Source organism: Montipora foliosa, chromosome 12 (genome assembly GCF_036669935.1).
Source record: "Montipora foliosa isolate CH-2021 chromosome 12, ASM3666993v2, whole genome shotgun sequence".
Lineage (NCBI taxonomy): Eukaryota > Metazoa > Cnidaria > Anthozoa > Scleractinia > Acroporidae > Montipora > Montipora foliosa.
Window position 1 is genome coordinate 20514529 of NC_090880.1, and position 27597 is coordinate 20542125.

At 38.7% G+C, this 27597-nt stretch overlaps 1 protein-coding gene across 1 annotated transcript in view; it reads left to right on the forward strand.

Annotated features, from left to right (window-relative positions):
• Positions 1 to 3477: 3477 nt before the first annotated feature.
• LOC137979579 (sodium channel protein 1 brain-like) overlaps positions 3478 to 27597 on the forward strand; it is a 38443-nt gene continuing 14323 nt past the window's right edge. Inside the window, exons 1-13 of the mRNA XM_068826872.1 lie at positions 3478 to 3582; positions 11031 to 11263; positions 13797 to 13945; positions 14266 to 14346; positions 15636 to 15764; positions 16702 to 16793; positions 17750 to 17947; positions 19017 to 19074; positions 19645 to 19789; positions 20764 to 20901; positions 24741 to 25208; positions 25445 to 25618; positions 26592 to 26939. Of these exons, the coding sequence (XP_068682973.1) occupies positions 3558 to 3582; positions 11031 to 11263; positions 13797 to 13945; positions 14266 to 14346; positions 15636 to 15764; positions 16702 to 16793; positions 17750 to 17947; positions 19017 to 19074; positions 19645 to 19789; positions 20764 to 20901; positions 24741 to 25208; positions 25445 to 25618; positions 26592 to 26939 (2238 nt within the window). The 5' untranslated portion in view covers positions 3478 to 3557. The remainder of the gene's footprint in view (positions 3583 to 11030; positions 11264 to 13796; positions 13946 to 14265; positions 14347 to 15635; positions 15765 to 16701; positions 16794 to 17749; positions 17948 to 19016; positions 19075 to 19644; positions 19790 to 20763; positions 20902 to 24740; positions 25209 to 25444; positions 25619 to 26591; positions 26940 to 27597) is intronic.

Below are 27597 nucleotides of genomic sequence, written 5' to 3' on the forward strand. Positions count from 1 at the left end.
GCCAAGAATTATTTGAAAGAAAGTTTGCTGTCTATTTTGTGTGGAAAGGGTTTGATCCTGAAATTTATTTTGTTGCGTATGGTAATTTGACATGATTGGGTTTCTTTTCTACACGCACGCAATGAACTGGGAAATGTTTTTTGCCTCTATCTATTTACCTTTACAGCAAATATGTTTTTGTTTCAATGATTTTTTCGCTGGAAAAGGTGGCCTTTATTTACTCATCATGTTGTGTAATATTTGAGCTTAACAAATGTGCATACGTGTATTAAGATATGATACACGACGAGACAGGAATTTTTTCTCTCTGAGAAACAATTAATATGTAGCCAAATTTTTAACCTCAGAAAAAGATATCGTTTGTCATTGTAGTGTAAAATAAAGTTTGTTTGGGAAGCCAACAATATTTCCTTAACTTCCTGGTTAATCCACTTTATTGCTACGACTTACTAGAGCGAAGCTTGTTTACATTACTCAAGCTTTTTGCGAATTTTGAGAGTCATGAATTTACGTGAATTTACATGAATTTAAGATTTTTCAACAATATATCGCTTTACTCTAACCCAAAAACATTCAGATAGGTAAAAAAATCCTATTTATTAACCATTTCTTTGGCTTTTGTGCTTGTCAGCATTGTGATTTGCGATAATTCTCAAGTCTCTTTTTGTATTTCATGTTTCGATTTTCAATTACAAATTCTGTTTTGATTGGCCCCTCAAGCTCATGATTGTGTAAATAGTTCACCCTGAAGTCAAGATAAATACGTTTCTCCGGAACCCGACAAAGAAGGCTTCCTGACCCGACAGATGAAATGTAAATATTCAGCCGAATGTTACAGTTGACACAAGGTGATCAGGTGCACCTTTATGTTGCCTAGCAAGGGATCACTTTTCTCATTTTCACAGATTATCATGACCTTCCCCTTGATTCATAGAACTCAGAGTCGGCAGAAATGTTCGTGTTTTTACGATCGATTGTCATTAATCTTTCGATGAGAATTTAATTCAGAGTTTTATATAAAAGCTGTGTTATTTTTTTCTTCATCTGTCTTTTGGCTTGTCTTTTACCATTAACTCTCGGCTTTTGCGGTACTTTTTCATGAAAACGTAAAGCCAAAATATTTTTGACCTACATCAGATTAGACTGAAAAGAAGAGGAATTATGAAGCGGAAACAACATCTTCGAATTCGAGTTCTTCCTTAGTGTGTGCGATAAACGTTTGCTTAGTGCAAGTGCAAGACATGCATGACGCAGGAAATCGCCATCAGAGCAATTTGCAGTGCGTGTTTTGTTATCTTTAAACTAAATTTATTACTAAAGCTCAAAAAACTAAAAGACCTCGAAATGCGACAGGGCATTACAAAATAATTAGACGTGTCAACGTGTGACTCCACACTTGAAAACATTAACTGGAACGCTGCAGTTCAATACCATTCAATTCAGTGCCTACTGTTTCTGTGTGACACGTACCACAAGCAACCCAGTGTACTCTTCAACTTATCACCTTCACTTGTAATAAGCAAACTAGCTTGCCTCCGGCCAGTTGGGATTCTTAATTTGAATGTTCTGTTTCGCCGTGATTGTGTTTCATTGCCCCCTGAAAAGCTCCATGGGGAGTGGTCAATTAAGTATGTATTGTATCGTATTGTATTGTATCAATACGTCTGCAATTATACCTAAAGAAAAACAATTGATCGAGATACTAGAGCCAGTAATTTGTGGGTAACAGTCAATATATAAAAGTCTGACCTAAACCGAAAGGTCAGCGTTCTTGCAAGTAAAGGGTGTAGCTCTTCTTTGGATATTTTCTATTTCAAGCGTCAGGGTAGCATTATGCGGTACCCAGAGTTGTGAGGCGTAGCAAAGGGTAGAACGCACAAGGGAGATGTAGAGTAGCTTCAGAAGCTCCATCTGGGGATCGCCACCCGAGTAGTTTTATTAACGCAGTAACATAACTAAATTTTAGGCGCTCATTTCCACCTCATTACTCGATACATCCCTGAAGATCTCTTACCTCATTTTTAGCAGCTTTTAGAAAAGTTACGGTAGCCACAGACTACGATTTTCGCGACCAAGACACCTTCCCATGTAGAAAAGTATAGGATTTTTGAAACGCGAGCTCATTACTTTCGATGTTTCCAAAAAACATCGAGACGACTAGGGGATTGCTTGGTGAAAATTTCGAAATTTTTAGGCAACCTTCCATCCGAACAGATATTTATCCTGAAATATTTTGTTGGGTTCCCTTCATTTTTCAAACCAGAGGCCACCATGTTTGATTGTCAATCTAATGTTTTGGCTAGGCTCTAAAGATCAGCTTATTCCGTAGGGAGCAACTTTTTAAGTCAATGCGGTCATATTTGTTATCGATGCCGTCATATTTGCTCTGAAAATTTAAATTTTCAGAGCAAAGATGATAAATTTGGTAACTTATCGCCAGATTGGGTTATCGGCAAACGACTTGTACGTAATATTAGAGGTTATCAGAGACACTGATTTCAAACTAAGTATCATGGAAAATGCATCTCGTGTACTTTATGAGCTGCTACCGCCCACAATTACCTTAGAAACGTTGTAAAAAGATCCTTTATCAATAGACCAATTTCGATATGTTGAAATTGAGCCCTAAACAAAAGACATCATCTCGAGGCTCTGGGAATAAATATGAGGATTTGGATGAGTTTTTTTAGCCCAGAGCCTCGAGATGACGCCTTTTGTTTTGGATTGAATTTTAATACATCGAAATTGGTCTATTTAAGAGATCCCTTTTCTATTTTATATCTAATTAGTTTTCTTAAATAAGTTGTGTATTTTATTGATGATTATTTGTAAAATCACTCCTATGGCGTAGCTCTGTTTTCTTGTGAATAAAAAATTTGTTATTGGTGTTAATCTGGTTGCAATGTGGGCCTAAATCTAGCTTGAGGGAGTTTCCTTGCGTTTCCAAGTTTTGTTGTTGCTGTATGCTTTGTTACTTTTTGAAGCTTAATAATGATAAACGTCCAAAAATTTTAAAACAAGTGGACGAAAAGCCTTTGATAATGGTATTTATTTAATTGGCCTAGCATGTCACATTTTTTTATAATGTTCAGTAAGGTCAGTTGATAGAACAGACAGGGGTGGTCCGGTGTGTTTCAGATGAAGGATGAATTTACCCGGCGCGTGCAGCTTCGATCTTAATTTTTGTCCATATTTGGGCATAAAATTGTTGTCCTAAAATCCCCAGATTTGTTCCAAGGAAAAGAGTTTCAAGTTACACTCTTCAAGGTCACGTGCTTCTGGTTTAACTTAATACTCTTAGATAGATCATTAGACACTAAGGCGACAATGCTGAGTCATATCACATGACAACTTTCGACGGTACGTGATGTGTTTTTAACACTAAATAAGTTATGGGCCCACCGGCAGGTGGGAGGCGTGAACAATGACAGCCAAGCTCATCTTACTTTAAACATCGCCATTCAGTTATTCATAAACTCTTGTTAAATGCTGATTTATTCGGATTGAAAGTCGCTCAAGAAAGAATCAAGCAGAGTTTGATTTTCTCCGGCGCTATCATGTTCGTAAAAAGCTCTCTTATAGGTTTGTATTTTTTCAAATATTGTTTTGCCTTTGGCCTCAAAAAATAGACGCTGAAAAGTATTTAAATTTATCAGTATCCAGTCTACATATTCCTTAGTGTGTTTACCTTTATCGCTCCAAAGTTGTTTGGTTAATTTTATTTAGAAAAGCTAAATTTGTGAAAGTATGACATTAGACATAGCACTTTTAATTCTTTTTGAAGGACTCTAATCTTAGTATATTAATTTTACTGCCTGAAGAGATAGATTCCTGAGTCATAAATTGCAATATAGAATACGTTCCTTTAATTAAACCGTTCCTCTATGGGAAATCTGTATCTTAAAAGTACAAGTGAGAGCACTGTTTCTTATAAAGTTTTTAAACAATTGCTTAAGAAGATGGACGGAATTAAACAAGCCTCAGTTTACCAGGGTTTGAGGAAGCAACAAAACGTTTTTTTCTTCCCGGCATTTTTCCTTTGAGCTAAAATGATGGCAGCGGATTCTTTCAGTTCTGAATAAATTATCCAACGTATTTCTCAATAAAAGACAAAAGATGGATTATTATTGTCTATATTATTCGCTTGGCTGTACCTCGATCACGCTAAGAAATGACAACTTGTGGTTTGAAACCTCAAAGTGAAAGAGATTTAAAGTCGTGCAGAATTTTTGCAGGAAGTTACGACAGTTAGACCTATTGACACAAAGAAAATAATTTATCTAGCACCTCTTATGGTGAGCGTTTATTGACAACATTTGTTTTACAGATTGTCGAATGAGTTCAATCAACGATTCGCCGCTGCGTCCTCAAGGCTTTGTAAATAAGTTATGATCATTGAGGGGAAAGCGGGAAGTCTTTCCTTACCGCGTTGAGAAATTAGAGCAGCAAATTACACTTTCTTTGTACATACCCAAAAATTTGACAGCTCCTCCACGACTGAAAGTTGGTATTTGATATATCACGGTTGTAAGATTCTTGTTTCCTTTCATTGATGCTTCTTGTACGATGTGCCACGACTTCGAGAGGACTTAACTGCAGGTGGGAATTCATTCACGCGTGTATTTTTTGCTTATGAAATGTTAACCTCTAAAAACAAACATACCGCAAATTTATCACTTCTTTTCGTTACTCATCCGCTCTGTAGAGACCTAACCAAGCTTTCGTTAGACTAAATATGAAGGAATCTCTTGGTAGTGGTTTTCCTTTTCATTAAGTTACAAAGGTGGTCTGGTTGTTACAAATAACAGTGTATTTGTGGCCTAGTTCAAGAGTTCTATGGTAAAACTGTAGTTGCAAAGCGTTTCTTATTCTGTGACTTTAAAAAACCTTTTTATCATGTTTTATACACTGGAGAAGACACGAAATTTGGGCATCTTGTACATTTCTTATACTCGTCATTAAAAAAAAAAAATCAGTTGGACAGTGAACAAAATCAAATATGTATTAACACGTCGGGATTTGAAGACAAAATTTAACTTCAGGCTGAAGCCAACAGAAGCCCTTTTTGAAAGAAAAAAATGACAACACGATTTCTTTTTACACAAGAAATACAAAGCTTGTCCTTAAGGATTTTATATAATACTGTTTTATCTTTACTTGGGCAGTTATGTTGTAGGGGTAAGTGCATATTGACACAGAGATGATGAACGAGATGTCTTTATATTTTCCAGTAATTTGAATGTACAATTAAATGAGGAATTTCATGTTCGTGGGTCGAAATATATCCTGAAAGGTATTAATTGCTTCGAGCCTCTGTATATTTTAGTCACTAATTGTAAATTTCGTAGCTACTTCCCGCTAACGTTTCAACGTAGAACAATCGTCATGAAGACCTTAATTGTCTCTTACTTTTTTTCTCGTGCGATGCAAAGTATCAATCCAAGCAATTCTATTTGCGCATTTCCTATGATATGCAACTGAGAATTATGGAATATAATCGCTATGCATATGCCGGTCTTCTATGACTTCCTGGATGAACATAAAATTGTTTGTTCTTCAAATAAGGGTTTTCGAGTGTTGGGCTTATTACAAGAGCGATTACATTTCCTGTTCAACTTCCGACAACCGTGACTCCAATATCTGCGTAAACTAGCATGTTCAAAAGTACATGCATATATTTTACGAGGCCTTTAATTTCAGTGCATTTTATACCTTATTATTTTGTCGAGAGCAAGCCTAAATTAAACCCAAAATGGTTTAAAATAGATCATGTTCCCCGATTATTTTTCCAAAAAAACCCGTAGCTTCTGATTGGATGTTAGCCAAAATGAAATTCTAAAGCTAAATTTGATAGTTTTGGTCACATCTTCACTACAATTTTCTATTCTCATCAACTCTGTCAGTTAGATATACCAACTGTATTGTTGTTATGGATGAGATGACTCCATGAAAGTAACCCAAAACTGATCACTCGCGCTTTGTCTGAATTGTAGCTGCAAGGTCAATCACCCATCGAAGTCTTGCATTTGTTGTATTTTATGGTGAAGACTGGAATAGTTTTTGTTCTTTCCAGACACGTTCATGGGTTGAGGAAACGAAGACAGGGTTTTACAAGAGCAATATTACTAAGATACCAAAGTCAGTTGCATCGTGATATACTCCAACCGGTTGAGGAGGCGATGCATTTAACTTAAGACTTTAAGCTAAACTCTGAAATGTTAATTAAGCTAGGGAGAGTTAGATTTTATTAAAAAAAAAACCAAACAAACAAACAAACAAACAAACAATTTTTTTTTTGGATAATGCCATTTCTGATAATCAGATTCATGGAAATTCATGGATCGGCCTTTCGGATGACAACTAACAAGCTTTAAGGCTTTGTACAAATTAATAGTGCTCTTTTTTCAACTTCGTTCCCAGAGTCCTCTCAGAGAGGACCCTGGGAACGAGGTTGCTCTTTCTTTCGCCTATATTCCGTGCGGATATAACGGTTGAGTGGAATATCTGTGTGTACCATCTTATGCAATTTTAGCTGAAAATGAGGCCGTGGAGGAGAGCGGTTCGAAAATTGTGTACTTATCGTCGAGGATAGCCGTTCAAAAATTGTGTACCGTTAAAAGTTGCGTAATCACCACACTATACATAATTCAACCGTTAGAAATTTAACTATGGGTTCATGCCTTTAACGTTCTTTTAATCGGGTTATGATGCACGCGACAATTTCCAAGAGCTCGCGATGAGCGTGAGAGTTGCCTGAGGTGCAGCGAGACAGTACTCTCCAAACTCAGTTTTGCAGTACATGCACAGTTAACAGCATCATTAACCTATTGCCAATACAAAAAATAAAAATTATAAAATAAAATACAAAAAAAACAAAATGAAAGTGTGAATTGACTATAACCACAAAAGTTTAGCTCGACATGAGCTCTATAATGGGATTTTTATTCTCTATGTTATAATTCGTTTACTGTTTGCAACTTTTCATAGTTCTGTAAAAGCAATATTTTACGCCTTTCGAAGCCTTTGGCCGTGGTTTTGTTCTGGCTTAATGGAAGACTGATGAAGTACTGCTCTTGCGGAATATTTTATCAGCGAATTTTCAATTTTTGAAGTGCTACTATTCTTATTTATTTTCGGCTACATGGTAAAAGACCTTAAAGTAAGAAATTTTCGACATATATCATAGAATCGTCTTAGTTTATAATAATAACACTCAGACATTTTCCATTAACTGTACGGCGAGAATTGTTTTTTTTGTTTGTTTTTTTCTTTACATAATCTAACTCCTTCGGATTACCTCGTCGATTCCACCTTTGGAAAGATCGAATGTCGTATACAGGCAGCTAACGAGCTTTGTTACACATCTGAAGCAAACATACCCAAGTAGCTTAACGAGTTTTTCCTCTCCAATTTTTTTTCCTTTTTTTTTTATTTGTACTGTCTATATAAAGTAAAATTCGTTGATAACCTTTGATATGCTAATACAGACTACTTTTTACTACTCAACATTAGGCTTTACGCACCAGAGTAAACTAAATATCATAGTTGTTGGTTTTTTTTTTTTTTTTGGTCCAATTTTCTGAAATTTTATCTCTCTCGTGACCAAAAATGTCAAGTTGTTGAGTACAACATTCGGCTTTCGACTGTAGTTTGTTTTTTCCGACTTAAACGTTTTCAGATTTTGAAGTCACAAAGGACAACGCTTTGGTGAGAGTCGCTGTCCATCTTTTCTGTTTCTTTTATTACCGTTAACTGCCCAAAGAGAAAACGTGGTAATTGTGCATGTTACCGGTTCTTGGATGCCGAAAGTCTCAAATTTTGATGTCGTCGCACCACAAAGAACAAAATGGTCTCAAAGCCACTCACTATGCATCGCTTAATATTCATAAGCTATTTTAGAAAAGGGAAACAATCATTGAGACAGGTCTGCTAAATAAATTAATTTTTGATGGCATATAAGCCGGTTTGTCTCGCAATGTAAGCACTTTAGAATGGATAATTCTAAGGACAAAATACCGTTGACGACGTGTTGAATTACATATGCCAGTTAGCTCTGTCAAAAGTGTTTGCTAAAGCTGATAGCCAGGAAACGTTATTTTTTTCTCGTGTTGTCGGAACATATATACTACGTTTTCTTGCTACCTGTGGTGATTGAGGTACCGTGCGCGTTTGTTTCCTGTAGCAAGGAGTAAGTTGAGTACAGTAACTCTAACACAGCCGTCATTTAGGAGTTTTCAATTACGTAATAGGTTTATTTTTACTTTATCCTCATTTATCTTTTTGGCATGAAGTACCTCGCACGGTGACAGTCTCAAAATATTTTAAACTAGTTTATTGCGGCCAAACGCTTGTAGTTTGTGCTGTCGTCAAGTTTGCTTTCGTCAAAGTGAGTAGAAAGGCAAACGCCCATTCCATCCCTTTAAATTTGTGAATTTTTACATAAAAATAAATTTGTTTCAGCATGAGAGTCCACTCAGGCTCGCTCTGAATTAACGTAAAATCAAGTAAGAGTTTCGAGTAGGCAGAAGTATTCTCGCGCTCCAGATAACTTCATGTGAAGTAATATAGTCTGGGGTCGTCGTCTACTTTTAAGACTTTATAAAATAACTTTAACGAAATTCACAAGGCCTGACTAACGTACTGAAGCCTCATTAGGGAGTTTGTTTTAGGAAGCGACTATGGCGTTTGCAATGTCAACGCAACTAAACAATAATATCATAGGTTAAACAAGGAAAAGACCGAGCTGCACGTGTTGAAAGCAATTTAGCATATTTTTTTGCGATACCCTCCATAACAGGGGAGGTCATGGGAGTCAGGGTGGTTTAGTGGTCATCAACCGTGCCTCCCACCTCTGTGACCCGGGTTCAACTCTGGCTCGGGTCGTATGCGGGCTGAGTTTCAGTCCATCTCAATCTGACTCCGACGGTTTTCTCCGGGTACTCCGGTTTTCCTCTCTCCTCAAAATCAAAATCGACTCCCGGCCTATTCCATCAGGCTGTGGTGATGTGCTCCGAGGTCATACATAGGTCGTGTTCATGGGCCGAGTGCCTAGCCGGCAGCACAGCTCCATCGGTCCGACCTCCTTGAGCTGCGCCCTTAGTAATTCAGTCTCCGACTGCGAGAAAGGGCGATTATTATAACAACGGCCGCGCTTTCACGAGTGGTTTTTCAGGTCGCTTAGCAAGTGACAACCGAAAATTTCGTAAGAACAGTTCCTTTCCCAGGTTAAGCGAGTCGGCTAATTTCCATAGAATTCTCATTAAATTTAAGCCACCAATGCAAAACAGGTAGCATAAACCAGTTGGCAATTACCTTCGGCCGATCAGAAGTCGTTTGAAGTTATTCAAATTGGAAATAGTCAGAAATAGTTGTAACATTTCGCTTGAACAGCAAGTGAAGCGCATCAAAGCTGTTAATAGGGAGTTTAATATTTAAGATCTACGACGCCGACGTCGACGAAAACGTCACCTCAAAATATAACGTTGCACTACGTAAGTTTCTCGCGGTTTGGCCATCTCGTTCGCGTCTTACAATGTGGCCGAAGTATCCTAAAAATAAATTGGTACGAGCGGTTTCAGAGCAAAAATAGAGAACGAAAAATTCACATTTGACCGCTCACGTTGTCGTCAAAACCTCAAATTTGGTGATTTCACGTCGTTGTTGCGCAGAGAACCGCACGAATATGAGCTAAAATGCATGAGCACGTGCAGCACGATTATTTTTCCTCTTTTAACCAATGATATTGTTGTTTCGTGGCGTTCTCGTCGACCACCGCGTCGTAGATCTTAAAGTCCCTAATAACGTATCCCTCCTCCTCCCTCCAATCAATGTTGCATTTATCGGTTGGTTTTTGCACTCCAACCCATAAACATCAGCATTGAAGGTGGAGAGGGGGCAAATTGTCGTCTGTGTTACAACATTTGTGACCGAGACCGTAGTTACTTTTTTAAAATTATTTTTATTATTGTATTGGCACGTGCTCTATCCTCATTTAATATCTTCCATGAAAGCACGTATCATTTTATTGTCGCTAAACGAAGTCTGAAAACAAACCACTTTCAGGAATGTTAAGCGAGTCAACGGCTGTCGTGAAAACATGGCCAACGACGAAAAATGACCATATTCGAGGTTTTGACGAGGTTTTTACGTGCTTGTTTGACGACAAGGAGGACAGAAGCTCCGCTTCAAAGATGTACTAAAGAGACACATGAAGAACACAGAAATTTGCCCTGACACCTGGGAGGAAGCTGCCTCCAATAGAAGCAACTGGAGAGCATTGGTGAGGAGATCAATCGGATGCATAGAAGGGAAGCGTCTGGTGGAATATCATGGAGCCCATGAAAGAAGACACACTCTTGCAACATCAACCGGGCATGCATGCTGCATCTGTGGGCGGCTTTGCCGTTCAAATGCAGGACTTGCGGCCCACCTTCGTAAATGCACAAAAAACCCCTCTGTATAACAGTCATCATCGAATCGATGGACTGCCAAAGGAAGGGTGTATAAACGGGAAAAAAATCTATTTTTATCCTGAACCCGCTCGTAACCAATTCATTTGTAAGATACTTCGCCCACATAGTAAGACGTGAACAAAATGGAATAATCGCAAACGGCTTACGATGGTAAAACGTTATATTTTGTGGTGACGTTTCTGTCGATATCCGCGTCGATAAATATAACTGTGACGCAAACGCAAATCCAAATCCAAATAAAGGCGCCAAGAAATACGCCGGTGAATTACCGTGATGCAAACGCGAATGTAAGGTCGCAATACCAATTCCATCCCTCGTCGGTTAAAATTAAACCGTGCGTATATCTTATGTTTCTTGTCGTTGCGTGTCTAGTGTACTGAAAAGTTTCTCTTGACTTTTGCCATTTCACTTGCATTTGCATATGCGTTGCACAAGTCATCTAGGCTACAGTTCTCTCTCTCTTTTTGTTGTGTAGACATTCATTGCAACACTTGAAATCAATTCATTTCCCAATTCACAATTGCTTTGTGTTTTTATTACTTTTCCATTCTTTCACAGGGAGAACTGAAAAATCAGCCCCAATTAAGGAACCTGGGAGAAAGGAACAGCCAGACTCGTCAAAAGGCGAAGGGTCGTCGGTTAAAAGAGTTCATTTTGAAGACGAAGAAATGGAAAGGAAATCTGAGAACTCGGAATCCTCGGATGAAGACGTGGAAAGTGCCAAAGTGGTTCGAGTTCCTTCGTTCTTTATTAGCAAACCACTGGTGGATTTCGACGCAGGCATCGGAAGAGTAATGATAACGATAATTTTTACATATTATTAGTAAGAGTAATAACAATATTAATGATGAAAACTCCGCTGAAACTTTGCACGGCAGCCAAAGTGGTTTCAGAAGAAATAGTTCCCTCAATAAAATGAAACTTAGTGTGATACAAATTCAAGAAAAATCCAATAAGCGGGCAGATCGGTCTTAATGATGTGTTTCTTGATTTGAAATTAGCTTTTGATAAAGTAGACAGATTTAAGGATTTCCGGACACCATGAAGGCAAGAGTTTCAGTGTCCAGAAATATACTAGCGTTAGCGAAAGCCTCACACTAAGAAAAAAAAACAGTTAAACAGGGTGACCTATTTCATAACCTCTGCTTTAAAACTTTTGGGTGATACGACGAACGGGAATGCACATAAAATCGAGTAATGATGTTTAAATTATCTCGACTCCAAGCTAGAAGTAAGGAGTCTGAGAATGTTGTTCAAAGATCCTGATCCTGGCAGGCATTCAACTAATTACCAATAGGGGCACGGAATTACAAAAAGCCTTTGGATCCCGAAGACTGCAAAAAAAAACTGAAGTTTTACGTCAAGCCCACGATAGGAGCAAAAGAGAGATAGGAGAACCGACATTCACAAGACCTGAGGACCTCATCCTCTCTTGGTGGTCATTATTAATGGCAAAGACTTGAAAATACTACGCAAATTTAAATTTCCCAGAAGTTATGTCACAGGTGAAAGCACAGTTGACGACAAAATTATTTATCGACTCGAGGTCGCCCCTTCGATTCATCCCTTGGCAAGTAAAAAGACTAATGCCTCTGCGGGATAATATACCATATTGCAATAACTTCATTTTCTATCAGCCTACCTCCGTTGTACTCCGTTGAAATAGTGACACTCTATCGACAAACTGCTCCAACACCGACCAACTGTCAATTGAAACACAATTATTGACAATTATTGTAAATTTATATTGGACCGATTAGGTCCCCAATGTTTAGCGCTGATCATGGAACGCGCAAGTATGGAAACGATCATTACCAAGAACCTGTATACAAAAATTTGGTTTTATCAACGGAGTTGATAATGTAAATTGGCCACCGTACAGAGATTCTAAAAGCTGACGTTTCGAGCGTTAGCCCTTCGTCAGAGCGGATCCGTTGATAAAACCAAACTTTTGTATACTACTTCCCCACCGACGCAGCATCACAGTTTCTGTAGAAACTACCCCTTCATTACCAAGAACCAGCTGAAATGGACAGGGGGTGCCGGTACTAATAACGGTGAAAGAGGTCCATAGCCAGTAGCGTAGGGTTCCACTGCACGGTGAATAGGAACGCTGGATAGTAAATTAAATATAAAGCCAAAATAAAATATATTTGAAACGAGTAATCAATCACGTCACGGGCCGCTAAGGCTGGCATCACCTGCAGGCTATGTGTTCGTGATATTATCGGATGCCGTATGGTCAGCACAGATAAAGGGCTATCATTAACGACCATGTCAAATAAATGCCAGCGACTCCTCAGTTATCATCGGTCATGATGGACAGTCCATAAAATTTTGATGGTGGTCACCGTAGTGATGATGATGGTGGTTGCCATAACGAAGTTGGTGGCAGGCGCCGAGGAGTACGTTTTAGATTGGGGAGAGGGGCGTTACGTTTTGGTTTGGATCACTGAAGTGTAAGGGGAGAAGGGAGGGGTTTAGGAGAAAACAACACCGTAGAGAAAAGTTGGGGGGAGGGAGGGGGAGCCCCCCGGACCCACCCTCTCCGCAACCCCTGGGTGGTGGTGATTATCATGGCGATTTTGAATGAGTGGACATGATATTGTTGACGATGGTGGGAATGGTAGTGGTGTGAATGTGGTAGTGATGATAATGGCGATGATTGTGTTGAAGTGAGCTATGATGCTGCTAGTGTTGGTCATGACGCTAATGATGTTGATGATGATGATGGTGATGATGATGACGACGATGATAATGATTATGAACATAATGATAACCGTTACGATTAAACGATACTTGTTCTGACAACGATAACGCTAATTCATCCAAGAGAATACGTTTTTTTTTACCGCTGCCTTAAACGCGTTCCAAACTAAAATGTGGTATTACGATTTAGATAAAATTGGTGTAAACGTTATGCCGTTGCTTGGAATAATGGCAAATGCAAGGATTAAAACTGTAACTCCGTGGATTTCCAAAGAAAGAACATGCTACTCCTTGTTTGTCGCCAATTTTTTTTGCATATGCATTGTTTTTTTTATTTCTGTTGGGACTTACAATGGTCCTAAGAGAAACTGGAAACAATCCTTATGCAAAATTTTACAGGGACAAACAAACAGTATTATGGTATTTTTGATACTGGCTAATTTAGGCAGGACGCTGTCGTGCAAAGGAAGCAAAATTTCGTACATTTTGAACCCAGCTCCCTTCCTTATTCAACCATATGGATCATACTATAAATATTCTTACTGCTAACCCTTTAAAAATAACTGCTGAATTACATACTTTTTTAACCACTGATTCAGTATGTTGTTTTCGTAGGTCCCATGCAACCATACATTTATTGTGATTCGTCGCCGTGGAAAATCACGCTCAGATCAAGTTTACAGATTCAGCAAGGCTCCTTCATTGGGTCTCCTAGAGCCCCTCAGCCCTGTCAGACGTTTTGCTATTAGTGTAGTGACTAATCGGTATCCTTTGAGAGCTGAAAATAAGTGCATACCTGATTTAGGGAGTAACTGAACTTTTGCACCTGTCAAACCGACGTCCACAATCCAATAATGATTAGAGACAAAATTTACAATCGTCTCCCAAAAGGGAACCTCGACTCCTGCAAAAAATAACCTTAAAATGCCGGAAATTGAATGACTTTTACAACCAAAATTTCCCAGATATAGCGAATTGATGCAACAATGTCAAAGAAGAGGTTTAAAAATATACTAGGCGAACTCACTGCAATGCCACTGAAATGCAAAATAAACCGGATTTAACCCCTTAACTTTGATTTTAGATATTTCGAATCGTTTGTTATTCTTACCATCTTAGCCAACTGTGTTTTTCTTGTCATTGAATGTGCACCAGAAGAAGCTGAGTAAGTCAAGAAGGGAGGAATCGACTAACAAATGCTAAATTGGATATGTCCTTCGAAAGGATTTTTAGGGCCAACAAGACACATAGCAAGTTGTTGAACATAATAGATTTACACAATTTTCACCGACGGGAGGCATGCAAAACGGTTGTTTGCAAGCGAAGTCGAGATTTTGAACATAGAGGATATTCAAGGCAAATATACATGGCCGATAGAGTTTGAAATGCAGGGTTTAATGCGAATACTGAGTATTAGTACAGACAAAAAGAGGAGGGGAAAAAAGCGGGTATCGTGGTGTCTTTGTCCAATAAAACCTCTCATGTTACACACAAAAAGTACGCCACTACGAGTGTTTCAAATATGTCCCGGTAAAACACTCCCTTCCATATAACAAATGGACATATCCTGTGAGATAGATAGCGATGGCATGGTCAAGTGATAACGGCATTGGAGTTGCATTCGGTTGCGCTGAGCTCCGATCTCTTTGTCTAGGTTTGTCTTCGGTGACCACGAAATCGAATCCCCGGCTTCACTTTGTAAATAACCGCCTTGTTGCTTCATCTTCAAATGGATTTTCAACCAGTTATTTTCTGTTTAAAGTCATGTTTCTTTCAGGTTAGTAAAGTGCACGTGGAATGCCGGCGAACAAACTCAGTGACCATAAATACACTTTTCATAAAAATACACTATCAATTGTTTTCGGGACAAAACCGTGGAAAAACAAACAAACAAAAAAAAAAAAAAAAAAAAGAGAAAAGAAATAGTTCCAGAGAAAAGGCGGTTCTGGGTCTTCAACATTTAGATTAGGTTGCCTCTAGCAATATAAAAATACTGATTCATTGACGGTGAAAAATAGATAAAAAAAAGGATACTTTCAATTCACAGTAGCTGTACACCAAGTTGCCATGCTTATCCACCAGCACTCGAGCTTAACTGTGATGAGCTTTCCAACTTCCATTGATTAATCTCTCTGATAGTGCTGTATACTCCTTGCATAACATGGACCAGAACGTGATTTGACCCGTACTCCCTCTAACATGAAATTTTTGGTTTTATCAAACTAGTTGATAAAGGTCGAATTACCACCGTGAAAGATTTGGAAAGCTGATTTTTCGAGCGTTAGCCCTTCGTCAGAGTGAAAAGATCGAGCGAATAGATCGAGGAAGGATGGAAATTTCATGCGGGCGTCGACCACTCTGTGATCTTAAATCCCTGACTGTATGACTTGTCATCGGCCACAGTGTGCATTCACGAGCTAACTCAGATATATCTATTTTTTTCTTCAAATGCAGATATGTTTTCTGTGGCATTTACACCCTGGAAATGTGCTTAAAGATCCTATCACGAGGATTTATCTTTCACGCCTATGCCTACCTCAGGGATGCTTGGAACTGGTTGGATTTCCTTGTAGTTGTTCTTGGGTAGGTTTTGCTGAAATTGAGCGATTTTCTGAGGTTTTTACTTTTCTACACATGTTGCCTTTCCTAAGTACTGCTGCTATAACAATAGTATCTAATGTGCTTATCGGGTCTGTAAGTTTAATTAATAAGTAAATCGAACAAGTGTTGGATAGTTCTTCCTGCCGACGGCGTAATCCGATCGGCAAGATAAACGAACAGTCCTTTCGTCGTTCGGCTGCCGTCTCGTCCAACGTAAACACAATCGATGAAGTGCTTCTTGAGCGTTTAGGGCAAACTAATGATACTGTACCGGAGAAAAAGCCGATGGCTTTTGAGGTTCTGTTGATTCCAGCGGTTCTTTTCTATTTTTTTTTTGTACTTTTTTGTATTTTCTTGTATTTTTTTAGCTATTTATTTATTGTTTTGTTTTGTTTTGTGTGTTTTTTTTTTAATGGTAGTCTTTACTCTTATTCGGCCTGTTATGTTGTTAACAAAAATGTAACTAACTACTAATTTATATTATTTTTGAAGGTTAATTCCCTAATTCCAAAATCACGTGACAAATGTCATGCTAGTCGGTCGGGACTGCTGGAGAAGTTGTCGCAATATTACGTTCTCGCAAGTTTAATAAGAGAAGATCTAGAGTTGTTATATGTTTAACCCGTTAAATAAATGGAGAGGTGTACTTGTATGTTTTCGATGATAATTCGGAGATAAAAAAGCGTTAAAAAACGCTTCGACTCCTGTTTAGCCTATAACCTTTGATTTGCAATCAGGTGCTCTACCAAAGAGCTCAGTATAGTCGATGGAATGCAAGTGGTCTTACCACCGTGTCATCACCGTTCCCAAGACGCCTTATAGTTTTCAGAGTAAGCCTTTACCATATGAACTGGGTGGTTTCATATTATTATGACTCAACCTCATATGCTCAGTGACAATGTCCAACTTGTTTCTCTAGATATGTTACTGTCGCACCAAATATCGCAAATTTGACAGGAATCAGGACAGTCCGTGTTCTTAGAGCGTTACGAACATTTTCTGCCTTGAAAGGTAATTCAGAATGAATAAAAACAGTTTGCTTTCGAGTTGGGGAAGATTGCTATTAGTGATAGATTTTCGCCTCCTTGAGAAATTATAAAAGGAAAAGTAGCAGTTTCTATTTTCGAGTTGGAGTAAATTTCGAGAGTACAGGGGTACTTACCATTTACACGGGAAAGCCGGAAATTCCAGTTCGCGCCATTCCGTTTGAAAAGCTTCAGAAATTTTGGGCTTTGATTTGTGGTGATGCTATTTTTCTGCTCTTTTAAGTCTCTCTAGCTGACGTGGATAGACGTTTTTGCGATTTCCTCTCCCGCAATGTCGCATTTAAGTGTTTAATGTTTATGCCTGAAATTTCCAACCGGATGGTTTGTGTAAATGGTAAGCACCCCAGATTTAAGGTAGTCTTTGCATTGCATGCTTTTGAAAAGGCTTTGATTACCCCCTCAACCAATACTGAGCTCTCTTCTTTAGTTGAAAACAAAAATCTAATTACTTACTATCGAATAATCTTAACTAAGACACTGGGGCTCCATTTTCAAAATCGATGTAATGCATGGTGCTTCCTTTAAGCTGGTAGAAACTCAAATTCCGATCGATTTTCACTCGATTTTTTAATTAATGGAACAAGGCAAAAAACGTACCTCGGGAGCTAATGACCAACTACACACAACTCTTATATGAGGTCTATATTGCTGGATTTTCGGAAATAAAGGTACTTTAGACCAATTTGTTTAAAGTAAGTATAATTGTGATAGCACTGAACAGGGTCCATTTTTCAAATACATTGGCAAAAATTAACTCTTTTTTAGGAGTTACGATTTAAGTTCAAAATGTCTGGTCTTGCGAAAGAGTCAATCTGAAAATAACTAGGTCTGTAAAAATATGCTGTAACACAGCTATGTTAAATTTTTGCGCTCCTGTTAATGGTTCCTGCTAACACCAACGAGCTTTTTTTCGTTTTAAAGGTCTCCGTGCGATGGTAAACACCTTATTGCGTTCTTTGAAGCTGCTGAGTGATGTCATGGTTTTGTTTTTGTTTTTCCTTGGTGTTATGGCGCTTATTGGTCTGCAGCTTTTCTCTGGAGAGCTAAGAAACAAGTGTATTCTCAATACTCCAAATGGCAACCTTTCAGTTAACTTAAAGGAACGAGCCCTCAATCAAAGTATGTGGCATGTGCTTTACTCTTAAGGACGGTGTCTACTATCGTTATCGCGCATCTGTTCTGCGCATCTCCAGATACTCGGGTTTCCTCTCGGTATAGTGCTTACTAATGCAGGGATATTTTTGCGCCGAACTTAGTAATTGCAGTTTGGAAACAAACGCAGTACATTCCTCTTTGATCTTTACTAATTTTTATTCCATTATCCAATTGATGTTATATTTACGTTACCATTATTGTAAAGCGCCGCTGGATCTTTCAGAAGCGTTGCGCTATATACGCTATGTATTATTGTTATTATTATTATTATTATTATTATTATTGGTTTAAAGCTTATTACAAATATTGCTGATTAATTATCTTTGAAAAATGTGTGGTTATCCCCAATTTGGATTTCTATAACACTTCATAAATCTGCTTCCCCCCCATAGTTATACAACCGCGCAAAAATGCCCTTGAATGAGTAGGCATGCACCGTCCTCAACTCAATTCTACTGATGTAGGTGGTTTGCATCCAGTGACTAAGGGGAAAGATCAGTACTGCATGAATGTGCAAATGCTGGAGTAATATAAGAGCAAGACAAAAATCTAAAGTTTTTGTCCATCAACACTAGGTGACGTGAACAACATCCGTTGATCGGTGTCTTTGGTGTTACAAATTCAACGCTTTTGATAAATTTAGCTAAGTAAATACATTGAATTCATTTGTTTTAAATTTTCAAGATCGGCAGAAAATTAAAAGGTTCTAAAGCATGGAGTCTGTTTGAAACTAAGCAATCAAACACGAACATCAGCTCTTTGCTTTGCAATGCATATCCTCGCCTTACAATCACGTCATCACAATCATCGGTTCGAAGCTTGCTATACTTAGTGTTGGTATATTTATTGTCCACATAATATGATTGGCGCCAATTATGAAAAACGTCTACCCATTTTAGAAATTGACTTCACGCCAAAACAACCCATAATCTCTCACTCCATTGAAACTTCCACCTCTTTTTTTTTTAACTTCCTCGTTTACGCTCTCTTATGACTTATTTGCGGCTCAGATGAACTTTTCTTTATCCCAAAGGTTTTTGGTTTATTCACGAAGAAGAACCTTTGGTTTGCGGGAACGGATCAACTGCTGGGTAAATGTTATGGCTCAATGCTCATTTTTTAGCGTCTAATAGAATATTAGACGTAAAGATGCTTTAGTCAGATAATATTACATTTCTTGGCGGGGTTTTGTATTCAAATATGCCATCTCTGAGTTGGTTTTTGACTGAAGAGTTTATTTATGCCCGGTTTGGAAAGACAACCACGTGATCGCCTGAACCTTGCGGCGTCACCACTTTTCTTTTGGTAGCCTAAATAAAACAAGATTAAAGTGATCCATTATTTTCGGTTTATTGTCGGTGAGAAGTCCTTGCAGGTGATAATAGCTTTGCTCATTTTAGTATGATGATTACACCTTTCGTCAACTTACGAACTTTGGAGTTCAAATCACAGTGGCGGAACACTTGTAAAGTTGCATGTGACAGCCAACGTCTTGATTGGCTCATTTTGATCCGTTCTCTCGGTTTCTGTTTTCGAAGGTTCGTCAGCTGCAGCTGATTAAGAAAAAAATGATTGGTGGCAGAAATGAAAGAGAAATAGTCGAAGTTAAAAGTAATACTACTGATACAGTAGTTAACATTTATTCCCTTCCACTAATGTAGATCTTGTCCAGTCAATTACACGTGTATGGCCAACGCTGGTCCTAACCCTGACCACGGTTACACAACATTTGACAACATCGGATGGTCATTGGTAATGGCTCTACAAATACTGACGATGGATTATTGGGAAAACCTGTACGACAAGGTAATTTACAAATGATTTAGTCCTTTCGGAATGGATAATACCTAAATTTGACGTAAGCCGTGGGGAGTTACATGCATTATAATTCAAGGGTGCGTTTGGTTGACCCAATTACGTGGAGTGATGATTTAAAACGGTATATTCTTTTTTTACTGTAGTAAAGTTAGCACCTTTTGGAATGAGCTAAACATTCTCCTCAAATCGGAAAAGTTAATCTCTAAAAACTTCCATATCAAAGATATTTTATTTGGGCTTTTTTCTGCGGATAATGTTGATGACAATATTCTAGTTAATTACATTATACTTGAGAGCAAATACCTTATTTTTCGCTCGAAATTAAGCCAAACGTTTCCCACTATTGCCCTGTTAATATCAAAATGCGAAGCAACGCACCAGATCGAGCGTTTCATTGCGAGGAAAAATAACAAACTCCACTTTCATAATAAAAAATGGCATCAATTTTTACCCATAATGGAGCATGAGCTATCACCTCCAACTCGCAACTTAAACTAATACTGTAGTATTGTAAGATGTTGAAATGTGCATAGTGCGTATAGCTTAGTTGTGTAGTGTAGTTCGGATGTTCTGTGTTTAACAAATTTTAAAGTGAATCTCCATAAAAACGAAGGATTTCCAACTTTTATTCCATGTATTTCTATTCCGGAATACGGTTAATCGAACGCACCATAAGTATATTTATTACTAACAACGTGTGACTCTTGCCAACAAATGACAGCTTAGAAAAGCATTAGGAGCGTTCCTGTGGCGTTATATATTATGGACTTATTTCAACAAACTGGTACAACTAGGTAGACCAGCACGTATGGTTCGGCAGCACGTATATAATCAGTGGTTGGGCAGTTTCCTTCTAATCCATCCCCGCTGCACTGTCTTGCAATTTTATCCATTATATCCATTTTCTTAAAATCTCACGATTTAAGGCGAATAGTATTTACTTATGCTGCCTTCTTCTTTAGATTATCAGATCCTCTGGAGCCCTGTATGTCCCCTATTTTATCATTGGAATCTTCTTTTGTTCGTTTTATCTCATGAACCTGGTGCTTGCTGTGGTATACTTGTCATATGAGCTTGAGCTATGTTCCGAAGAAAAAGAGGTAACAGTTGAATATTTTGTCCGACCGGTTTCCTTCGTCTTTTTTCGTGTCAATTTCCGACTGTGAAGTTTCAAAGAAAGTTTAAATACATATATTTTTTGATTAATTCCCTCCATAAGATAATATTTAACGGTGGACAAAGGTCAAAATACAGAGGACTAATCAGATGCCCTAGCTTATTATATTATAATTAGTTAAGGTGATTCCCTGGTTTTGCATTGCGTAACCCTACTGCACATAATTTCTTGCGTCATTGGTGTACACAGTAGCGCGGGCACAGTAATAAAATGGATTTCCATTGACGCCATGCCTAAATCCGTTAAGGAATGGCTATTTTCTCCTGAACGTGTACGGTGAGCCCCTTTTTTTAAATTTCATAGATTTGCTGAGAACGGTTTTTTTCATGCAGTAGTGGAAAAATCACCAAAATCTATGGCGATTTTTTTTTGGCCATTTCATAAGGTTGTACCAAAGGAGCCATTACAAGTCGAACAGCCCACACTAAAGTTAAATCTATTTCGGAGGGTAAAGTACCCAGAAAGGCATTCAAATAAATCTCTCAGGTACGTTCTTGAATTAACCATAGAAGATACCACGCTCTGTGTTATACGTTGAATGGCATTTTTTAAAAATGGAACTAAATTTTTCCGCCGTATTCTTCAGCGTTGTATCATGGAAATGAGCACAGTGACCCCCCCCCCCCCCCCTTTTTATCACATTTTGATCATATCTTTGACATGTTACACCAATATGCGAAGTTCCATAGGAAATTAATGGCAAACTCTATTTCTAGGTAATCACCTTAAGTACAGTACGACAGTAATAAAAAGTAATACAAACAAATACTTACAAAATCCAAAGACAGCACATAAAGAAAAGTAAGCGTTATTGAAAAAAACATGATACTGGAGGAGGAGTAGATATAAGTAAAGGCCACTTCGGAAAATACCATAATACTCTTTGTTTGTCCCCCCAGATTTTACATAAGCATTGTTTCCAGTTTCTCTTGGGACTTACAATGGTCCCAAGATCGAATTAACAAAGAAACAATGCTTATGCAAAATTTAGGGGAACAACCAAAGAGTATTATGGAATTTTCCGAAGTGACCTATTGAGCTATATAATGACGATATAAAGATTTCTTGAAAGAATTATACCCTTTCTTCTGATTACAAGAGGAACACTATTCCAAAGAATACTTAGCGGAAGAGTGTTCCAGGATTTGGCGGCATTGTACCTAAAAGATGTTTGAAATTTAGTAGTCTTGGCAAGAGGCAGGCGGATAAGGTCTTTGTTCCTAGTGTCGTAGTTATGGATCTGCTCCGAGGAGTGGAAGCCGTCTAGTAGATATGCTGGATCCAAGCCATTGATACACTTATAGACCTGTATGCACTTTTGGTTTTCTCTGCGGCTTTGTAGGGATGGCCACTTCAATGTTTGCTGTATATCGGTATCGGTAGCCTTGCGACCCGCAATTATTCCCGCAGCTCGCTTGAAAAGACGGTCAAGGTTCTTGTTTCCCTGGCCACAACCATCCCATACAACGCAACAGTAATCGAATAACGGTAGAACCATAGCATTAAACAGAGTAATGCAAGCTTCTTTTGGGGTGACTTTTCGGGCTCTACGTAGCATTCCAAGGCGGGACGAGATTTTATTTCCGATATGTTCAATGTGTTCGTTCCATGTAAGGCATGGATCCAGAATCACGCCCAGATATTTAAATTTGTATACCCTTTCAAGATCTTTGTCATTAACACTGGACACATGACTGGACTGAGCTCAGTTTTTGGTGGGTTCCCATAAGCATAGCTTTGGTCTTCCAGTGATTTAACATGAGATAGTTTTGGTTCAACCATCCGACAACGTGGTCGAGGTCTTGGGACAGAGCAGCTTCAATAGCTTGCACACAACTGCTTTCAAAAAACAACAGTGTGTCGTCAGCGTAAAAATGGACTTTACAGTACTTTGTTACGGACGCTAGATCGTTAATGTACATTATGAACAATAGAGGTCCCAAGACAGACCCCTGGGGCACACCATATAATATGGATTCAGCGTCAGATTGAATGGCATTAATGTTAACACGTTTGGTTCTATTAGTAAGATACGCATTGAACCAATTCACTGGAGACTTACTTAGGCCAAAATCTGCCAATTTCGTAAGTAGTAATTCGTGGTCTAGGGTATCAAAAGCCTTAGTTAGGTCCAGAAATGCCAGACCTGTAAGTTTTCCCTTGTCGATGTTATGCAGAATAGTGCATGTTTGTAATATCGATTAGGCTGGTAGCACTAGAATGTAGTGGACGGAAACCGGATTGATAAGAAGATAGGAGCTTGTGCTTTAGTAAGAAATTATACACCATTTCGTGAACTGCCTTTTCTAGAATGTTTGCAAAGACTGCCAGAACTGAGAATGGGCGATAATTGGAGGTATCAGATTTTGAACCAGACGAACACTGGAGTTACGATGCCATGTTTCCAGCTTGCGGGAATAGACCCCTCATTTATCGATCTATTCATAAGTATTGCTAGTGGTGTGGCAAGTGCGTCGCCACCGTCCTTGAGAAGTCGTGCTGGGATATTATGTAATCCAGTAGATTTGTTGCTTTCCAATTTCTTTAGTCCTTTAGCTACAAAGGTTTCACTAACTTAAGAAAGCTTGAAGTTGTTTGAGGATCGATTTGCAGGTGGTCTGCAGGTTTGCAGTAGAAAAGTACTTAGCAAAGCTCTACGACATCTTCTTAGGATCCTAAATACCACCGCTGTCAGTCTCAACTGACTCAATGGTTGAAATCTTAGATTTAAACAAATAACTTTCTGATATTTGTTCTAAAATTGTTGAAGCTCTGCCTGCACTTCTAGTATTGTAAATATGTTGCTCAAATACATGCTAATTATATAAGTTCGGGGTTAGGTTTAACATTCGCCAAGGCCACTGGATGAAAGTATGAAATACCTTTTTACAGGGTACCCCTCGACCTGTATATTTGGTAATCAAGCAAGGAGGAATGCTGAGTTCTTTTTATGTTTTCACGCAACAACGGGATTTCTTTAATTAATAACATGTATATATTTTTTACAAGTTTGCCATAGTAGGTAAACGAAGTACTTGGTAAGGCACAATGTTTTAATAACACGATTAAGAACCATAAATAAGAAAAGAAAACTTTGGAATTGCGGAACAGCACGAATAAAAGTATCGTTAACTTGCGGACTCGAACAACCAGTGTCGCACTGTGATTAGCTTATTTCCATCCACATTTTCAGCACTTATCTGATCTTCCGTGACCTGCAACTGGGATCCATTCAAAAAGAAAATATTGTTTGGTTATTAAAAAATTAAACAAATTCTGAAAAAAAAAAAAAAAAAAAAACACTAAACATGTAAAGGTAACTGAAGAATAATATAGAGATTTGAACTGATCAAGCGAAAGTCTTCTTTGAAAAACAGGGAGATTTTGTTTATGGACTTTATTAATTAAGGGAGTAACTAGTTGTTCCAGTAAGTCCGTCAGGCTGCTTAGGGAACGAGGTTGCTTTTCCAACGACCATTTATTCTAAAAGTAAGGACGATTTAATTGGATAGTAATTTAATTTAATTGAGAGCGATTTAATTGATTAATTTCAGTAACTGAGTAATTTAACTGTGGACGATTTAATTGATAATCTAATGATTAAATCTTCTGGCAGTAGAAACCTTCAAGTAATGGTGTCATTGATTTAATCTTGACTTTCTTCAGGATTTTTTCCACTGCGAGCTATTTCAAGGGAATGGTATTACTTTGTTTCATGTAGTAGTGTCTCAACGTTTTCCTTTTACTCCTCGTAAACTCTAGAAAGAAAAGAGGATTCTTCTTCGTCGAACTGGATCGACATACCAAGCAGATAGGAGAATTTTGAAACGTCTGATTCCTTTAGACGGAAGTAAACCGCCGGAACCTAAGTCAACTACCATCGATGGTGGCCACGCTGTGGAAATAGGCGACGCCCTTGAAGACGGTGACCTCAAGGAAGGCTCTTCTACCAAAGAAAATGAAGCAGAGAAACGGGCCGAATTTAGTCACTGCCTCTTACCTGGTTGTGTAACAAGAGAAAGGGCTGGGTTAAGTGTTTCAAAGTCCAATGGTGTGTTACGTGTTATATCATGGTGGAAATGGATTCGCCAGAGCCTGAAGGATCTCACATCGCATTCTGCTTTCGATGTTGTAATTGTGACGTTGATACTATTGAACACTATTGTTCTGGCATTGTACCATCATGGAATTGATCCGGAGTTTCGCCAAGTTCTGGACAACATCAATTTAGTAAGTGAAAAATTTGAGTCAATCTGTCTACAGTGTACAAATAACACCAACTCAGTATGATAGACCGACTCGAGCACACTGATAACTTTTAACAACGTCCCATTTCCGGCCCGTGGGCGGAGCATTGGACTAATAATATGGCGCATTTAAATCGCTTGCCAGACAAACACTCTAGGTCTACGTTAAATTAATTTTGTAATGTTTTTTTTCTTTGTTCCTTCATTTATTTCATATAGGCATTCACGGCGATGTTTGCATTAGAGATTCTTTTCCGCTTCGTTGCCGTAGGACCAATTGCTTTTATGCTCAGTCGATGGAACGTGTTTGATACAACTGTAGTGGCAGGGAGCCTTCTGGGATACTTTTATAAATCGGCCGAAGGGCTTAGCGTGTTCAGAACATTGAGACTGGTAAGCAGAGGAGTATGATATATTTATCGAATTCTAGGTCTCAAATTTACCAGAATAATGTTCTAGCTTCCGCTAGATCCTTATATTATATCGTCATGTGCCCCATACGCCAACATATTGGAGGAAAGAAAAAGAAAGTAAGAAAGCGAATCCCCAATGTTTGGCCTTATTCCGCTGAAAACTATAAGGAATCTATTTTAATATAAATTTCCGCGTGTCATACTGCGTGGTTACTTCAAAGAAGACACCTTATTGGTCAGTTGGTGTAAAAATGGACCGCGCGGTAATTGTAACAACAGATGAAAATAACCATTGCAGCACGGGACGCGATCTAAGAATAGATTGCATGGGGCACCGAGATTTGCTACCTCAAATTCTTTTGTCGTCACGTGTTCAATTTCATCTTTTTTATTGTTGAATTTGTGTCTAGGGGCGAAGTTCCGTCGACAACAAAAAAGGAATTTAACAGAAAAAAAAAAAAAAAATGGTATAATTAACAACTATTCACCGAAGTGGAGGTGGCTAGCGGTGGATATTTACCGAGCCGCGAAGCGGCGAGGTAAATATCCAACGCTAGCCACAGACACTGAGGTGAATAGTTGTTTTAGTATATACTAAAACAGTGAGATAATATACACCAGAAAAAGTTAATTTGGATGTTTTCTTCACTTGTCACGAATGCAAATCGGGACGCCATTTTTTCCCGAGTTGCTCGGAGGTAAATAGCTCAGGATATTCGGAGTTTTACGAGCCAATCAGCGCCCGCGTTCAACGCCTTCCACTGTTTTAGTATATACTAATACGCTCTATCTCACTGGTATATCGTTCGAACGAGTCTCGCTTCTCTACAGAGCACGCTTAATAAATATTTCATGAAATAATTACAATACCTTAAAATATTAATCACCCAGGCCGCATTATGACAGTCAGTTAGTGAACTAAGCATGTAAGTCTAAAACGAATTGTCTTTCAGATACGAGTCCTATGCTTGGCCAAGTCCTGGAAGACCATGGAAAGGTTGATGAAGGCTATAGCGAGGAGCGTGGAGCCCGTGGGAAATATTACGCTCATACTAAGTGTTGTTATGTATATTTTTGCTGTACTGGGAATTAAGGTATTTGGAAAGGCTTACACTAAGGACAAGTTTGGTGAAGAAGGCGTGCCGCGATGGAACTTTAACGACTTCTGGCATGCAGTCATGATGGTATTCAGAGTGTTGTGTGGAGAATGGATCGAGCCTCTGTGGGGTTGCATGAGGGCTACCAGTCCAGGCAAGGCTATACTGTTCTTTCTCGCAGTCCTCGTGGTTGGAAATTTCATTGTAAGGAGCGTTTGTGGATACTCATTGATGATTGTATAAAATCGGCGTTTGATTATCAATTTTGACCAACTGACTGACTGTGTTCATAACAAACTGACTGACTGACTGACTGACTGACTGGCTAGGGCATGGTTGGCTGATAGTTGACCGACGTTGACGGAAAGACGAACACACGGACAGAACTGAAAATAGGCCTTCCTATTTAATTATAAAATGAAAGCTGTTACAATTGAACCCACTGGGAACTCGGAAAAATCCGAGCCCAAGATGGGATTCGAACCCAGGACCCTCCGTGATCTAGTACGGATGCTCCAACCACTGAGCTACCGGAGACTCTATGGTGAGCAAGGGTGAAATGTGGGTATTTGACTCGAGCTGCATCACGCAGCCACAGAGTAAATTATCGACTGACAGCATAGCTCATAACTGCATCGCGGAGTCACATTGAGAGCATCATTGAAATCCAGTTGCCTGTATTTCTGTGAACGATGCGGCCAACCAACCACCAAAGTGAGCGAATGCGAGAAAATGTTTAACACATATTAAATGAAAGGTGTTACTGGGAACTCGGGAAAATCCGAGCCCCAGATGGGATTCGAACCCACGACCCTCCGTGATCTAGTACGGATGCTCTAACCACTGAGCTACTGGAGACTCT